This window comes from Calypte anna, chromosome 1, assembly GCF_003957555.1.
Source record: "Calypte anna isolate BGI_N300 chromosome 1, bCalAnn1_v1.p, whole genome shotgun sequence".
Taxonomy (NCBI): Eukaryota; Metazoa; Chordata; class Aves; order Apodiformes; family Trochilidae; genus Calypte; species Calypte anna.
In genome coordinates, this window is record NC_044244.1 from 174118728 (window position 1) to 174137865 (window position 19138).

General features: G+C 37.9%; 1 protein-coding gene across 1 annotated transcript in view; it reads left to right on the forward strand.

The window, feature by feature from the left end:
• The window catches only part of LOC103536924 (coiled-coil domain-containing protein 169-like), a 31064-nt gene extending 12545 nt beyond the window's left edge, over positions 1-18519 (forward strand). The window contains exons 6-9 of the mRNA XM_030460596.1: positions 6476-6574; positions 6781-6834; positions 10881-10957; positions 17976-18519. Coding sequence (XP_030316456.1) covers positions 6476-6574; positions 6781-6834; positions 10881-10957; positions 17976-18075 — 330 coding nt within the window. The 3' untranslated portion in view covers positions 18076-18519. The remainder of the gene's footprint in view (positions 1-6475; positions 6575-6780; positions 6835-10880; positions 10958-17975) is intronic.
• The last annotated feature ends 619 nt before the right edge of the window (positions 18520-19138 follow it).

Genomic DNA, 19138 nt, shown 5'->3' on the forward strand with positions numbered 1-19138 from the left:
CAGACAAGTATTTTGAATGCCTACAAGAGACCTTTTCAATTTGCATTTTTTCCTTTTCTTGTCATGTTGGCATTAGTTTTCTTTCTGGTGGCCCTGCACAAACCAGCAAACTCTTATTCATATCACTTTGTTTTATTCCCAGAGGCAGAGTACACTTTGTATTTCAAATAAAACAATAGGGGAAGAATCTTTCACCCAAGTGACTGTATTAGCTTGCTGTTCTCAAGAATTCCTTAGAAGCTGACTGGGACCCTGGGATATCATCTTCCAGAGAAAATGTACAAGGAAGCAATCTACAGCCTTTTTCAGGCCTAGCAGGAGAGGTACTTGGTGAAACATTTCAGAGTCAGCAACAACTTGTTCTGTCAATCTGAACCACAGCAACAAAGTCTCCCTTTTAACTTTCTTCTCCCCAAGTCAACAGATAACTTCAATGAGCAATGCTGTGGATTTAGGGTACCAGTGTCCCACACCTATTACACTGAAGGACCCTGAACTTTCCAACAAATCTCCAGGGTGATTTCTTTACCCTGGCCATTGCCAGTGTCAGGTTGCACAAGGAGGTTGTGGATGCTTCCTCACCTGGAGGTTCAAGGCTGGGTTGAATGGGGCTCTGAGCAGCCTGATCTAGTGGAAGATATCCTTGCCCATGGCAGGGAGCTTGGAACTATATAATCTTTAAGGTCCCTTCCAACATAAACCATTCTTTGCTTCTAGAACAGGGTATGCTGCATTCATGTGATTCAGCTCTGTCTGGTTTTGAATAAGAAGATGATGGTAACCACAAGGGGGCTCTTGGCATTTAGAAAAGTACTGAGAGCCTTTCCTCACCTGTAGTAAAGCCCTTACAGGATCTAGGGTATAAATATATATATATATATATCTGTATAAAATACCCTACACTAAATAGTTTTTATCTATCATTTTTTTCAGTAGTATATGACTAGTGAGATTTTGATGTCAACTTAAATTCAGCTGTGGTAAAACTGAAAATGTAGTATTTGCTCTTAATGAGTTTGAAATTATATGTTAAAACATTCAGCTATATCAGCTGATGAATGTCAGCTCCTAGCGTTGGAGAGAAGGGAATTTATTTTCTAAAAAAGACAATTTTCTAAACAATCCATTTGAGTATTTTGGATTGCAAAGGCTTTTTGTGGTGTGGGTTTTTTTTTCTACACAACTGACATGTATTGCCTCTGCTCTAACTCATGGAGAAGAGGCTTAGAAATGAAGCAAATTTCCATAAGAATCTATAGTCTGCATGAGCTGGGCTCTGATGAAAGCAGTTTTGAGCCTCCTGATGATGTCATGGGTTTGTCACCTTGTCTGCCGTGAAATGATTGATTGTCATTTCTTTTGCCAGTGGTAGAAGGACAAGGAAAAATCCAGAATGAGAGACATTTCTGTGGGTGGCCTTAAAATTCAACTGCAATATCACTCAGTTTAATTTCATTTTCTGGCAAGTGCTAAGCCAAAAATATAACTTCAGTCAAATGAAAAGGCAAATGTGTGAAAAAAAGAACTGGAGAATTGGTGTTCCTTTTGTGAAGCTCTGTGCTTTGGTCTCTGCTGGACACAAGACAATGTATAATTGCTCTGAGAGAATTGCCAGGCCCTGCAAAATTCTGTTACATAAAGAAAGTATTAATTTAAAATCTCAGTGTGTCTTTTAGCATACAAGCCTGCTCAAAGTGGTTTGACATGGATGGCTTATTGAAAACTAAGGATCTTAAATTCAGGTTAAATCCCTTAGTCAGCTTACATCTCCTTTTCAAGAATACATTGTCCAGCTATTCAAGGCTTTGTAGAAGAACCTGTAATAAATACAACTTTCTTCTTTTTTTCTTATTCAGTTAAATCTCTTATAAAAAGCTTCTACAGATTTTGTCTTATTGGTTCATCCTATAGTTCTGCTGGAAATTTCTTTTTCTGGGGGAATGCTGTATAACTGGGAGGCTACTTCTGGTTCTTTTGAGCTCTCACTGGTCCTTGCTTTGAAGTGAGGCTTTTCTGTGGTCCAGGAACTCTGTTTTACTATATGCTTCAACCTGACTTTTCTGTGAGCTTTTGCTTTTATGTTATTTTACTACATTAAGGACTAAGCTGATCATATGACCATAAGCATTGAGATTTGAGTCTGCTTCAGTGAGGTTTCTTTCTGTTTGCTTCCCACAGGATTCAGGAAAGGCAAATCCAGCCCATAGTGGTTTGACTGAGTTTATATAGTGGTCTTTCTTGCTGCTTGATTTTTATTATTGTGCAGCAGCTGAAGACTTCAGATACATATGGTCTCAGCTAGTTCTTTAATTACTGCCGGGAAAGTAGTGGTGGGAGGTAACTTAAAATGAGTTCTGGATGAAGTGGTCCTCTATAACCTCTTTGAAGTTTTACCATTTAAAATTTTCTTGTTTCTGCTTTTGAAATTCCATTTTATAGTTTTGAGGGACTTGGAGACGTCTTTCAGTTGAGTAGAAACATCTGTGTTGCCAGGTCCCCCTAAGAACTTCAGTATTGCCATACTGAGTTCTGTATCATCAACGAGGTGTATGGACCCAGGAACAGAAGCCAGAAAGTTGAGTTAGTTGCCTAAGTTTCCTAGGTATTAACTGGGAGAAAAGGAGGTAGATTGGGATTCCCAGGAGAGAGGATAATAGAGATGGAAAACGTATGGAGAATAGGTAAGAAACACCCAAGAATTGTGTCTAAAATCCTGCCTCCTTTCCAGAAGAAGGCATGGCCTTGCAGCCTTTCTCACTTGTTCCTTCACCATCCACATAAATGTTCCACTTCTGACTGATTAACAGCCTGGCTTCAAAAATTATCTCAACTCCAGTTAAATGTGATGGCAGGGGCATTCTCAGGGCATGAATGCTGTGAATTCAAGCTCTGAGGATGTCAGAGGACTAAAATGTGACTCATCTGATTTCTTTGTGGGTTAATTTTGAGTCTGTAAGATAGAAGAGAATTTCCTTCCTCATGTAATATGGGTGGAGCATGCTTCTTAGGCTGTGCCCCGTTAGGGAACTGAGCACTGGGAAGCTTTGCTTTGAGACTCCATAAAGGCTTTCAGCAGCAAACTAAGCAGCTTGATTAAGCTTGTGCTTATGGGCAACCACAGCAGCAACAGCTCAGATGGCTGCCTAACTTAAAGGACAAAACCAGATGTGAAGAATGTAAGACATTGCATAGTTTGCTTTATTAGTATTAGAATATTAAATTCTGCCTGAAGTGCAGTTTAGACTCTAATGCCTTTTTGATTCTGCATTTCACTTCCCAATCTGTAAATCTGGAGTAATTTCTGAATTTGTTACTGAACTATAAGCATAGGTACACTACAAATTATGAGGCAGCCAGATACTCTAGGGTTGATAACTGCATAGTTTAGTCACATTAACAACATATTTCTGTCTACTTGCTCCTCAGAAGCAGTGTAGTGCACCCTTTGTTTGTTTGCTGTTGGATGTCATCCTTGCTTCAGAGCTGAATGAGCGCCCAGGCAGCTGCACTGGATCAGCTGCACTGGCAGCAAAAAATAGACAGCACTTCTGAAAAGATTAAATGAAAAAAAGAGCTAAAAGTAGTTCATTTTGTAGGTCAAAGAACTCAAATATTTTAGCTGAGTACCATCACCAAGATGACACCAAATTGCTCTGTTGTGACTAACAGCTGCAACACCAACTCTTGCTGTCTTATATAACACTGATGGACAATCTAGTGAGGAAAGGCTGTGGATTTACATAGAACAAATCTGGAGAGCAGCATGAACTTCTATATTTATTGTATTTAAGCTTACTGTAGTGGTACAAAATATGTTGTAGGTGGTACAAGTTGTGTTATACAAAATATCCTGTTGTGTGGTTATAATCTTTAATGTGCAATCAGGTCAAGAAGGAAAAAAAAATACTTCCCTTATTTGACAGTGCTGACACCTTCTCTAATTGTCTTGTTTAATTCTGTACAGATATTGATGTTGTAATGAAATACCACATGACCCTTATGGAATTTAGCCAAATCTTCTCTTTAATCTGCAGCTTACTTTTTCTCCTTGAATTGGCCAATGTTGACTGTATTGGCTGTAGGAGGCTTCTGTATTAGGACAAAGATTTCATCTTCATCCAGGTTATTTGTGTTTTAATTAGGAAAAATCCCAGACCCCCAGTTCTTCTCATGTCTGCAGTGTTTCTGTTACAAAAGTTTAAAGCTACTAACTGTTCAGTCATATGCAAAACATTATTGAAAGATACAGCTTTGCTGCATCTGTTTTTTTTTAAACAGTGGGAGGGGTTATTCTCTCTTGGCAACATGTTTTAAAAGTGTTGGGTCTTCTGCCATGCTTGTGCATCTTGACTTCAATGGAAGTTATTCCTAGGGAAATCTCAGTAATAGCCAGAAATGTTTTTGTGTAAACTAAAATTTGGAGCTGAGTAAGTAACATGTTGTACAGAAAATTATGAAGAAGAATAAAAGGTGCAATGACCTGCAGATGCTAGGAGGGAGTACAGTCAGCTGAGTGTAGAGAGTTGTGTAAAAAAAGAGATTTTCACATGTTTCAGTGCAGAGTAGCCTACTGCTGCTCCAGAAGGACATGTGTCTCCTGTAACACTTGTGTCATATCAGCCACTCATTAATGTCTTGGACACTCTAGGGCATTTCAGATGGCAACTGAGTTGAGCTTTTTAGCTGCTCAGCTGAATCAATCTCTTCATATTGATTTTATTGACTGTGATTCCTGGTAGTTTAGTTCACATATGAATGTTCAAATGTAGATATCCTTACTTCAGACTGACTCGTCCATACAGTCAACTATGGGTATAAATATAAAATTTGGATGGATTAATTTGGATATAATATTATTAGATTGTTCCCAAAAAATGTATCATAAGTAATACTTGTAAATAAAGAATGAAAACCCAGTGCTAGTAATAATGATGAGAGGCAGATCTCAGTGGATGTCATAGTTAACACATTTTCTCAGAAAGTACTTGATAAAAAGGAGGGAATGCTCATTTAGATTTTGAAATCTAAGGGAACATTAGAGAAAAGCCAGTCCTGAAAACTGTCAGATTAAGTGATCAAAAATTAATTTGTTTTAAATTAACCATGTACTCAAGTACCATGTGCAGTTTTGGGCACCACAGAATAGGAGGGACATCAAGGTGCTGGAGAGGGCACAGGGAGGGGCAACCAAGCTGCTTAGGGATCTGGAGGGAAGGTGTTAACAAGGAGAAGAGGAGGCTGAGGGGAGATCTTATTGCTCTGTGTAAATACCTGAAGGGAGGCTGTGGTGAGGTGGGTGTTGGCCTCTTCTCCCTATTGACCAAGGATAGGACAAGAGGTAATGGGTTCCAGTTGTGCCAGGGGAGGTTCAGATTAGATATTAGGAAAAATTTATGCCCTGAAAGAGTAGTGAAGCATTGGGACAGGTTGCCTTGGGAGGTGGTGGAGTCGTTGTCCCTGGATGTATTAAAAAAATGAGTAGATATGGAACTTCAGGAGATGATTTAGTGGTTAAGGTTATGTAGGACTGATGGTTGGACTTGATCTTGAAGGTTCTTCCAACCATGATGATTCTATGATTTCTATATATAGTTTTCAATAAAGGCAGAAACAGTAAAATGCAAGACCAAGGAAGAAATAGCTAATGTCAGCAAGTGCTTGGAAGAGGAAATAAGAGTAGCCAAATCCCAAGGAAAACTCAAGGAGCTTAAATTAAAGGAAATGGGTAATCTGTACCTTAGGATTCTTAAAGAACTTGCTTGTTACATTGTTGATTTGATAGCAAAATGTTTTGATAAAGCTGGAGATGATGGCATTGTGTACATTGGAGAAAACAGAACCTTTTTGTTATTGTTGTTTTAAGATAGAGAGGAATAACTCCTGCAAAACCAGAGTGAAGTACAGATTTACTGGAAGTGGCTCATGATGGGAAAACCTGTTGACATTCTGTGATGAAACAGTAGATTTGTTGTCACAAGGAGCAGTAATCTTGCTCACTGTGACCTCTGATAATGACAGTGTGTTACGTGGGAAGTGACTTGACTTGGATTTATTTAATTTGGGAAAAATTAAAATTAGTAGGTTTGTTGCAGGAATAAAGAGCTGTCATATGAAAGATAACAGTGATAATAAATGCACCTACTTACAAGAGACTTAGCTGAAAGCAAAATTACAAGATAGAAAGTAATCTGTATCCTGGCCTAAACCAGGACACCTATCAAGGAGCAGCAATGTGGAAAACCATATCTCTATCATTTTAACACAGTGAAAATGTGCAGTGCATAACTGGTAACTGTAGCATATAATTAATTGATTATGTATTTCTAGTGTGCCAGCTGGAGCCATGTAAATAAAAGGTGCACAAGAATCAAATAAAATGCCAATCATCATAATGCTTGAAGAGTAAGGACTATGGTGGTGATATTTTTATACAGAATAGAAATATACATAAACCATTATTTTATTTACTGAACAGAGTGCCTTAAAAGAGGTTCTTAAACAACTAGAAAAAGAGAAGAAAAGTCTCCAGTATCAGCTAAAAGACTATGAACTTCGACTGGAACAAGAAGCAAAGGTTTGTAATGACTTTATATATCTCTAATTTCTTAAAACCATTATGTTGTCTGACAAAGAGACAATGTGTATGGAGCACACAGTAGAATAGTTACACAAAATAAGTCACTGGAAAAAAGCTCAGCTATATATTTGTTTCTTCCTGTATGATTCATCTTTTAAAATCTGTTGCTTAATGGTAGCCCATATCCCTTATTTTGACTGTAGGCTTATCACAAAGCTAATGATGAGCGGCGCAGGTACCTCTCAGAGATCTTAAAGGTAAGAATAAAAACTGTGTGGCTCAATAACTGTTAAAAATCATGATTTCTTAATATAGCAGCAACATCTGTTAATGCCATTAGATGAAAATCTTTTCACTTCATTATTCTACAAAAAATATTTCAAAAGACCTAGAAATTAAAAATTAAAAATTGCAGTTTATATCTTTTCAAGCTTTTTTTTTTTTTGGTAACAATTGGTATTATGTTGTTCTCAAGGGTAGGTAAAGTGCCTTTAGCTGAGAAAGTGGAAGCAATTTTCTATTACTAGCTTGCCCCTCCATTGGTCAAAAGACTGCTAAGCAAGATTCAGTTGAACAGTACCAAATTATTAGCAGTAGTGACACTAACCTTAAGTACCTTAATTCCTCTTTTCTGTGTTTTCATAGAATCATAGAATTGGCTGGGTTGGAAGGGACCTCAGAGATCATCAAGTCCAACCCTTGATCCACTACTTCTGCAGTTACCAGACCATGGCACTGAGTGCCACATCCAGTCTCTTTTTAAATATCTCCAGGGATGGAGAATCCACTACTTCCCTGGGCAGCCCATTCCAATGCCTGATCACCCTCTCCATAAAGAAATTCTTTCTAATGTCCAACCTAAACTTCCCCTGGCACAACTTAAGACCTTGCCCTCTTGTCTTGTTGAGAGCTGCCTGGGAAAAGAGACCAACCCCCACCTGGCTCCAACCTCCTTTCAGGGAGTTGTAGAGAGTGATGAGGTCTCCCCTGAGCTCCCTCAGCCTCTCCTCATAGGGTCTGTGCCTTTCCCTTTTTTCTTTTAAAGACAAACTATCCAACCAGCTCAGAATGACAATACAGCACATCAATTAAATGTTTAGGATCAGGGATAAATATCTTGTTTTTCTGAAGTCAGAGATTAAATTGTATTGCTTCAAATTGTGTAATTCATAAAAGTTGTTACTGCAAACTGGAGGAACCTGTGAAGGAACCTGTAAAGATTTCTTGTACTTTTTATTGTGAAAGAGTCTCAGTTCCTGAATAATGTAGAATAGCTTAGCATGATACTTGAGACTGACTGTCACTGAATCACTGTCATGCAAACTGGGGTGAAAGGTTGTAATTAGCAAGTTTTCCATGTGTTGCATAGCGGGCAACTGTTTCTCTTTTGTGGTTCATTGCTGATTTGGGAACTCAGTTAAACTAACTTTCAAGCATGAAACCAAGGAAGAGCTCAGGAAATGCCCATGATAATAGTCAGTATCTTTGTATCAACACTGAAACTGGGAACTGCTAGAGGAAGACGGTAGGAAATCAAAGATATTATTACTGAACATGCCAGCAGGAGGAGTACCCATGTTCAGCTGCCTAGAAAAACACTTCAACATGCATAAACATTATTTGAAGTGAGGCACATGCACTGGCATGCTGCTTAAATGCTGTATTAGGGCCTGGAATTTTGCCACCAACATTCAAGGTAGATATTGCGTTATGCTTTCAGTAATCAGTTATTTGCCCCCATGATCTCAGAATCACATGAAAGCAAAATAATCATCTTGAGTTTCATCTCCCTGTACTCAGTTCTCTCAGTGTTAAACAGCCAATGTAAAGTAGTTGTAGAGAGATTCTTTGTAATCTGTGGAGAGAGAAGCATATTTAAGGTGCAAACTATCACACCTGTTTTATGTTAACATGAAATTTTTTTCCTAAGGACTTAACTGTCTCTCTTCCTGAGCCATAAGCACAGCCTAGGGGAGTAGCTTAGATTAGACATCTACCTTTTACATTGCTAATGTGAACATGGCAGTCAACCTAATCATGGTTTATTGTTGGTTGCAAAAGAATCAATGGCTCATCTGGTTCCTTCAGGTCCTGTTCTGCTATGACTTAGATTTGATTGTTGCTTTTACATTCTTTTAAAATGCCTTCCCTTTTTGCATTGAATTTTAACAATAGAGGTAGAAGAATAATTACATTCAGTTCAGACTCTTCAATGTTCTAGAGTCTGCACAGTAATGTTGGCAGTAGGTGAGTTGAAAGATTTACCCACATGCTAACCTCTTCCATACATTCCAAAGGAAATATACAGCAGGATACTGCTATCCTGTGACAACAGTATATTCCAGTAACACTCTTCTAGGTACACAGAATGGATGTAATGATTTTTGTAGGCTTGTTTGTTGCTCATTATGTTTGTGCTTTTCTATAGCTCACAGTAAAAAGCAAAAAACCCCAAAGTAGAATGTTTTATTTGTAAATGTTAAAAAATCCCTGATGTTTTAGGGTTTTTCCTACTTTGTTTAGGATCCCTCCTGAAGCCTGCAGCAGCAGCAGGAGAGAGACATGCTTCTAAGCAGCCATTGATTTTGCTCACCTTTTTTCTATTGGGTTCTTTTCTGCTTTTTTACAAAATATACTTATCTTCAGAGTTTATTTATCTTTTGTTCTTTGTCTTCCTGGATTCATAAAAATATACTAAGTTTAATTGATAGTTGTAGAATAAATGGTAGATTTCACAAGCTTGAGTTATTCTTTGCTTTTTTTGTTTTGTTTTCAATCTGAAAATATGTTGGCTTGAGATTCAGATTCCTCAAATCTCAAAGCAGTTTCTGGTGGCATTCAGCAGTTGGTTTGAGAAGCAGGCAAAGAGGAATGATAGCAGATTTTTAAAAGTGCCATACTTTCAGGTCAGGTTTTTACCACACATTTTTAGTAGAGTCTGACTTGTGAGTGGGATTTCTGTGCAGAAAAAGCCCACAATTATCTAGATACAGCTGGAAAGCTGCTTGTGTAACAACAGCTCGTTTTAGTTGGGATAGACCTGGAGTAAACTGCCAGCAAAAACAGTGCCATAGATATTAATCATGTATAACAAAGCCCTTTATTTATATAAATTTTAAAAACCCCACACCAACACAGCAGTCAAGGCAATCCTAGCATAGGTCTCATGTGTCACAAAATCACACCTGCTCAGAAAGATGATAAATTAAACTTGTCATCACCTTCAATACAAGAATTCCTTAAGAACAAAAACTTTCTTGCTTTCAGGGAAGTAAACCTGTGCAGATCCTATTCCATTTTTACTCTTGCACTCTAAAAATACTCTGCTTTCATTAGGGATGACTTTGCTATGACTGGGTCAGGAATACTTTCCTGGTGCCTTGCATACATGCAAGCACAGTAGAAACCATTGTCCTATAAGCAGTGACATCATGTTTGTTTTCAGTGCTGTATTTTTTTCTCACAAGTGCAAGATTTTTTCTTACATGCTATAAAGTGTCTTGCTGCAATGTAATATGGAAGTTTAAGATACTGTAATAGTCCAAACTGAACCTTGTTTAGATAGCCCCAAAATCTAGCTCCAGGGTTTCAAAGTTTTCACTAGCTTGGCATAGCAAATACATCGTGTACTAAAATTATCATTTATTTGTGACATGTTCCTGATGGTTCTGTTCAAAGGGGCTGAGAAAATTCCATTCACTTCCACTAGACACCAGACAAGCCTAAATGTTCCATGTTTTCTGGTTTTCTATCTGTGATATTTCCACCCTTCTCACAAGTAATCCTGCTCAGATTCTGCTAAATGCAATACCACGAGTAACAACTGGGGTTTATTTTCAGCATGTCCAGTAATATCAACTTCCAAGAGTATGCAAAGATTTCCATGCTATGTTGATTTTTTAAAAGTAGTGCCTGTTCTTAAAGGTTTGATCATTCAAAAGTACAAATAAGTCACTGCAATTTGTTTTCATTCCCATTTAGGGAAGAATATTAGCAAGATAATGCTGCTTCATTGAAAATGGAGAGCTATAGGTGGTATAACAAAAAATACACTGATAGAAATTACATATTCTTTGAATGTCCAGCTTAATAAATAAATAATGGTATTTTTGTATGGCCTAGATTCAGTTCTCCAAAGCAACATCATCAAAGCAACATCAAAGCAAAGGCATCAGTATAATCTTTGCTTAAAATACTTTATGGCAGTAAGACCATTTTGGGTCAAAATTAGTTTGGAAAAAATTACTTTAACTGTGATTATTATTAGAATTTAACTTATTTTGTAAAAATCTGCCTATTGCAGACCTCAGCCACACACAGCATTGTTGAAAGGCAAAAACCACATGCTCTGACAGGCAAGGGAGAGAACCAGCTGCTGAGGTAAATTTCTTCTATTTCCCTCTATCTTCTGATTTATTATTTTTTGCCAAGTTTCCAATATGGCAACTCTCTTTGTGGTAGATATCACAGAGCATAACCCTGGCAAAGTATTATTCTTCACATCATTTTTGATACTGCTTTTAATCAGTTTTATTTAATACTAGGTCTCTTGGAATATTGAAAATATATATATTTAAGTGTCTAGGTTCAAATCTTACCGTACTACTGATGTTCTTCCCCTTCAGCCTGTGTTTAAAATGGATTTTTTTTTCTGTATTACTGCAGTTGGGAGCAACAAGTATACCCTTTAGTCCATTAAGAGTAATTCAATTAAATAATGCCTTGCTTGGTCCTTTTTAGTCAACAGAGATTTTTGTGGATGATTATGTGACTGACTTTACGTGACAACATATAAGGGCTTCATTTAACAGATTTCTATTTAGTTATATGGGTTAGAAATTTAAATTTGAAAGAATTCACCAGCTTGTAGGTACATAAAAGTAAAATGAGTTTCTCATTGTAGTGCTCATGAGAAAGCTGAAATCAGAGGAAATTTATTTTTTGACTGAACTGAAAATGTTAAGAATATAAAGTACATATAAATAATACAAAGACTAGAGGTAATAACATCAAAAGTGTGTTGGGCCCAGTCTCCTACCTCCAGTGGCCAAAATTGGATGCCAACAAAAGCAGGCAGATTCAATATTTGCTTTTGGAACTCTCCCAAGTACTTGATATTTGGAGACTTTCCGAGCGAGTATGGTTTCTATTTAATATCTCACAGAAAATTCTCTTCCATGAACCCAGCTACCTATATTACTAAAATGAGCTTGGACAATACATATTGGGAACATCTGAAAATAAAATGAGTAAATCATAAGCATAAATTGTGTAGACATATTTGCTTCCCAGCTTTATACTTTATACTGTCGTTCTGTGTAAGCATGGAATCACAGGATTTCATCAATTTCATAAACTGAAACAGTGGATCTTTGTGCTCTGGAAGAGGATTAGTAGAATATGGATTAATGTAGTAGAATTTAAATGAAAGTCTGTAACTAAAGTTTCTCAATACAGAAAAAGCCCTGTATTAGTCTGAGGTGCCCGTACATAGCCAATGGTTGGCAGAAATGTGTTGCTTCTTGTCCCAGTGATATTTAACATAGCTCATGTGGAGAAGGTCAGGAAGTTAGAACTAGAATTCACTGTCTCTTCTGGGAGATTAAGTATTATTAGCCAGCTATTTACATTTGCTGAGGGTTAGCACTGATATGTGATTATGCCATGGTTTTGGTTTGTTTGTTTTTTTTTTTTATAATTTATTTTGGTAGACCATTATGTACCCAGAAATTATATGACAGTGTGTTTCTGTTGTTTTCTTCTATATATCAAACACAACAAAAAAAAATCTTAAAAAAAAAATTAAAAAACAGTGTCCTGTAATTCCTAGTCTCAGAAGTGGCATATTATAAGAAAATACCCCCTTCCAACCAATATTCCTTCAGAGGACTTTTTTTTTTAACTTGTAAAAGTATGTAACACCCATGAAGGGAATTGTTCTTCTTTTAAATTGTCCTTAGTTGAAAAGGACCCAGTTTGCAAAGCACTGGTTTTTCTGACCAGTGACTTAGAACCTGCAGGTCAAACTTTGGTCTTAAGAGGCAACATGGAGATTAAGAATGTGCATTTTGCATAGTTTGTATTTTAAGGAAATACTAGAATGTAAGTAAGTACCCCTTGATCATCACAAGGTGGTTTTATTATTCCTTTTTACTTACATTTTGATTTAGAGCCTGGAGGTTGTTCATGCAAACTAATATTAATGAGAAATAATTTCATTCAAATAAGACAAGACCTGCGTGATTGAAAATATAAGTATTCTTAAGCATAATTTTAAATTTTTCTATCCAGAGTTCTTATCTCCCTTCTCTTGGCCTTTCAGAAAAATCTCCCCTTCATTGAACTTCAGATCATACTAAAAAACTATGTTTAATGTTGGGTTTTTTTTAACTATTAGTACAGGTACAGAAAGCCCAACCTGTATATTAAAGAAACACTGAAACATTTTTGAGTAGTAATGGACATTAATTTTTGATGCATTCAGTTTCCTCTCCATCCAAACATAGAAGTCAAGTTCAACAGAGACCCTTTTTGTGGTATTTCACAGGATAAAAAAAAGACAGGCTAGCTGAAAATTGGGAAAAATATGGATGTCTTGATGACTTCTGTCCCCAGTGCAATCTGAGGAGCCAATTTAATGCCATTCTGAGCCCTTAGTGCTATAGTGAGGCACATAGCAGAGCTTCTTAACTCAGTTTCAGCACTGCACTGGCTGCCACTACCTGGCACCTAAGTCCATTGAGTCCACCTGACTTTTAGTGGAAAGAGCTTTTGCTGCTTTCAGAATTCTATAGAGACATACTCTATCTTCTTGGTCCATCTCTACAGTGATCTACACATTCAATTGATTTTGAGTAATTAATTTATTTGAATTTGATTGATTGTTGAGTAAACTGGGGCCTTTGCTTCTCATCTTCTCATCAACTCTGAGTGGAAGCAGCTTCCAATCTCTGTGGGGAAAGCTGTCCCTTCAAGACCATGGCTGTTTTTAAGAGCTGGAACAAAGGATGTGTCAATCTCAAGAAGACAAGAGAGTCCCAGGGACCACTTTGCTGGCTGTTTGCCCAGAAATTCAAAGCTTGGACAGATCGTATCATCACAGCTTCTACTGCATAACAAAGTATTGCTCTGCCTGCCATCATGAATGTAATTATGTGATGTTATATATTTACTTTCAGAATGCCCATTGCTTAGGAAAGACACTGAAACCCTGTTTCTCCTCTTGGAGAAACAAATGTACATTTTGTAAGAGTAGAGATACATGCTGCTTGTTCATGAGAATGACCCGTAAGTTAGTGGAAATCACAGATGTTCCCTTGGAGATCAGTTGACATTCCCACTGATTTTTCTTAGATCAAGATGAAAACAAGCTCTAGTAGGGTGCATGTAGGTGGTATTTGCATGTCTGATGAATACCACTTCAGAAGTCTGCTGGCAGCATTTCCTATGTAAGATCATGGGCTCAAGAAAACCAGGCATCTACATAAAGTGTTTTTCCATTTCTGTCGCAGTGAGAGTTTGATGCAAACAGATGCGAGACGGAGACTCAGTTTGATGCAAACAAATGTCCAACTTTATTGAATCAGAAGGCAATATTTATACACTAATCTAAGAGCTAATGCCACGTATACATATTGCTGATTGGTGATTTCTACATCTCGTTACACACGTTTTAACTTGATTGGCTACAAAACCTTTAGCAACAATTAACTAACAAAGCTTATCTTTCACACATTCGAGCTTCTTCGTGGATGTTGCTATCTTGCCGAGTCCCTTAATCTAATCGTCTTGCTTACTCCTTAACCTTCGAGTGTTCTAACGTGCTGTTCCTTGTGGTTACAAAATATGCTTTAAGCAGCACTGTCCTTGCACACAGCCCAAAGCTTATGTTGAAATTATCAGCAATTGTTCGGTGCTGACAGTCTGAGGCTGTACTGCCTCAATTCCCCCTTCTGACTGAACAAGATAAACTCTTTTCATGACAGGATTGAGCATCCGTTGAAAACATTGGAAGATACAAGGTAGCAATGTTAGCAAAAGCAAGAAAGCAAATGTGATTGCAAATGTGCAACCCCTTCTTTAAGTGATTGTATTGCAGCATGTATAGATTGAGAGTGATCAGAAAGATTCATACAACACATTCCATTAAAATCTTCACAAATATGACCTAAAAGCTAACAATAAAAAGAGCAGTACAACAGAATAGCACAATCAACAACCAACATATAGACGAGGGATCCCTAAGTCGACATATAAACGATCACATGAATTACAACATTAACAAAACATGTTATCAGTACAACACAATACTAAAAGGACATTTCACACTGCAGTGGAAGGACTTTAACAACTTTTTAGTATGAGGAAGTTCAGATGTCCACTGGCGCATAGAACCAAGGGGGTAGAGGAGGCTTATCCGACAAAATTGGTCGGGGGGCCCCAAAAGCGTCCCCAGACCCCTCCCGGATCACAGCACGGTGGAGTCCTAGTTTCCTCCATGGTTGCCAAATTAAAACCTAAAAAGCCAAATAAAATTATTTACAGACAAAATTCCAAGCCTTTAAATAGCAAAGGCATACACACTCTTTTTTTTTTTTTTTTTCTTCTTCTTTTTTTTTTTCTTTCTTTTTTTTTTCTTTTTCTTTTTCATTTTTTTTTTCTTTTTTTTTTTTTTTTTTTTTTTTACTCTGTGTTCTCTGTACGAGGAGCAGTTCTCATTCTCCTCAGCAACTTTCAGGCCATGGTCTATAAAAAAAAACCAAACCCAGGGAAAGCAATAAAAGTTTGTTGGTGAATTTAGATACATTTTTAGAGGTATGGTGGGCTCGTTTTCTGAGCAGCAGCAGTGTGTGCGGGGGGGGGCGAGAAGCGGCTGCGGAGGCAGGAGTGGGAGTGCTCTCCGTACCAGGAGCAGCTCTTGCTCTCCACAGCAACTTCCAGCCTCCAAAAAGGAGTACTCATTCTCATAACTGTGTTTTTTGTCTTACTTCTCACCAATATATAAGAAAAACTAACAACCACCACTAGAAGATTAAAAAATGAAATGATATTGCTACTAAAATCTGGTAAAGTCACCCTGAAACAAAATGAAATGGTACAATTTCCTAAATCAAAACTGCAAGTATAATTACCAACCAAGTTTTTTATCTCTGTATGAAACACCAGTGTACCATGCACCACAATATGCATCAATATTGAGAACTATATTGCAATTATTGAGAAGGAATTAACAGAATATTAATGAGCATTTTTGTGTCGTATGGCATCAACAATTGAGCAGTAAAAAGATACTGCAAAGGAGATGACTCAAGCCGATTTCAAACCGTACTGCGCAATGACAACTTTGGCTTCTTTTACCATTTTCCAATCTAATGCAACCCATTGACCTCCTCCTCCGGGTCCCACAATCACTGGAAAACCATCGGACTCATATTGGGAACCATTTCTCCTTCAACTATAGCATTTTGAATAATTCCCTTCCATCTAGTTACTGGATACACATTACCACCTCCCCCACTACCCTCCCCTCCCCATGCTGGATCTGGAAGAGGTAGAGCAGTGGGTGTTAAAGGGTTAAGGGAAATAGGAGCAGGAATAGGGAACGGATCAGGGGGTAAAAATGGATTAGTGCTCCCTTGTTCGGGATGTTCCCTGGAGCAAAAACTAGAGTTTTTTCAGGGGTATACTCATCCTTGGTTTCCAGTTCTGTCAGCTTCTTCAGCAGTTTCCTTAGTTGCTTGTCTCCGAGTCCCAGTTCCTTCCTTGGCTGTTGCTCTATAGCAGGCACTGATGGTGTTGACAGGTGAAGCAGAGGATTAATTGATGGCAACTGTGGTCAAGAAGATAAATCAGGCTTCCGAGGTGGAAAGGTGGCAGAGCAGTCGGGAGCCGCGGTAGGCAGGCACGAGGGAGGGAGTCTGCATTCCAAGATTCCTCGCCTGTGTTCTCCGGCTTCTCTCCCTCTGTGAACTCCGATGATTCTGGTGGTGTTTTCGGTTGCTTTTGGTTTTGCTTCTCAGTCCCATTTTAGTTTTCATCCAGCCCCCAGGGTCAAAGGGTTCTGGGTCCAAATCCGCATTCACCATAGAGGCAGTGGTTGGCAGCGGGGGGGCAGAAGGGGGAGCAGATGAAGTAGTAGACTCTTTTCCTTTTAAAGTTTCAAAAAGTGTTCGCCAAGGTACTAAGAGTTTGGCGGTTTCATTATTGCCCCGTGTAGTGGCATCCCATAATTTAACTCCGACCTCCCAAAATGTAGGGTCATAAATAGAGACCGAATTGATGTCAGAAAAATGCTCACGAGTCCATTTTAAAAGCAGTTTTAGATCATGGCCAGGTATAACTTTTTTATCCTTATTAAGTAAAGTCTTTAAAGTATAATAAACGTCTCGTTCTTCTTTTAAAATATTTGAACCATAACAAAAGTTTCTCCAAGCTCACCTGCCAATCGCGAGGAGGTGATGAAGGTGCGCACCACAATTACCGGCTTCCTTTCAGCCTTTTTCTTCACTCTCGAGTTCTTGGAGACCTGCGACCGGATAATCTTCTTTTTTCTTTAATATTTCTTTGGCAATTTTTAAATTTTTATTTACAGTCTCTAGCCCGTTCTACGTCGGGGTCACCATTTGTCGCAGTGAGAGTTTGATGCAAACAGATGCGAGACGGAGACTCAGTTTGATGCAAACAAATGTCCAACTTTATTGAATCAGAAGGCAATATTTATACACTAATCTAAGAGCTAATGCCACGTATACATATTGCTGATTGGTGATTTCTACATCTCGTTACACACGTTTTAACTTGATTGGCTACAAAACCTTTAGCAACAATTAACTAACAAGCTTTATCTTTCACACATTCGAGCTTCTTCGTGGATGTTGCTATCTTGCCGAGTCCCTTAATCTAATCGTCTTGCTTACTCCTTAACCTTCGAGTGTTCTAACGTGCTGTTCCTTGTGGTTACAAAATATGCTTTAAGCAGCACTGTCCTTGCACACAGCCCAAAGCTTATGTTGAAATTATCAGCAATTGTTCGGTGCTGACAGTCTGAGGCTGTACTGCCTCACATTTCCTAACAGAATTCTGTACTTAAAGAAAATGTCTGCATATCCAGTTACCTTTCTCCTTGTGCAAATGTTTAGTATTCTGTTCATGTTCTTCAAATGTCACCGTTTAGGTAACAGGAAGTAGTCAGGAACCATGAGATGAGGACAGAGTTTTTATGCAGAATAATTAGCTGCTCCGCTAGCCTGCAAATCCAGAAATACACTTGCTTTTTCCTCTCTCAAGTTTATTAATTCACAATAGTAATCAGTTATGCAAATATACGAAGCATGCAAATTTCAAGCACTTAGACAGGAAATGCCACACTTGATGACTAACTTCAGCTGTTTTATTTCAGAGGGAGGTTCAGTGTTCCAGGAAACCCGAAGACTGTTAATCCTCAAAAAGGATCGATTAAAAAGACTGCAGGAGTGAATCAGCTTCCAAAACTGATTTAATACTAATGCCAAGAATTTCCAATCATGGTTTTTTTTTAAATTAACTGAAAATTTCTAGATTGAAAATGAATGTATTTGTGCCTTATTATAATACCAAACCTAGGTTTCCATGTCTTCTTAGCTGTAAGTGTTCCTCTGCCTAGAGGAATTGCTCTTCCAGTTGCCATCTTTGTTCTGGTGATCTCAAACTCTTCCTGTTCTGGTTCTTAGCAGATCTGCATGTCAGGGAGTTGGAAGACTCAGGAATATTTAATATCTTCATATGCTGGGTAGATCCTTGAACTCTTTGACTGCACAGCAATCACTGGAAACAAACAAGCCTGTAACATTTTTGACCCCTTAACCAAGAAGAAGAAAAAGGCAGATTGATGTAACCTGAAGTATTATCTCACCACCCAAAATGGTCAGTCTCAAAAAAAAAAAAAAAAAAATTCCATCCAAGGGTATCTCCACTTAGTATAGGCAGCAAAGAGACTCTAAAGCAGTCTGAACATGCCTTTCATTTGTCTTTTAAAAAGACTGATAGCGTAGTTTGCTAGCCAGTCTGATTTCTTATGTGATACCATACTGCAGAGTGCTTTTACAGTATGATGTTGTTTTATATTCCAAGAGCTTTCTTACTCTAGCAGATAAGACCGTAGTGCTCCAAATATAAGTTTTTTAAAAGCTGGCTTGTCACACGTCCTGTGTGGGCCACCACTTTCTGTTTGCATCATTTAGAAGCACAGCACCATTTCCAGCTACTTTAGGCACTGGTAATGGGGACAAATAAAAGGAAAACTGAACAGTTTTTATTAAGGATTCTTCAGAACCTGTCTTGTGGATGGGTTATTATTTTTAAACACTATATATACATCATGTTTCCTGACACCGTTATGTTGCTATTTGAAATCTGAGCTCTCAGATGAACTTTTATATCCACAGTCTGTGTTCCATAAAAAGTATCTATCTATTCTTCTGTGGGAGTGATCCATGTATTTTTAGGATACAAACTAGTGTCAGTCTTTTCATGTCATCTCTTCAATGAAAGTAGAACTACTTTGTTTTTTTCATTTTTAAGCAT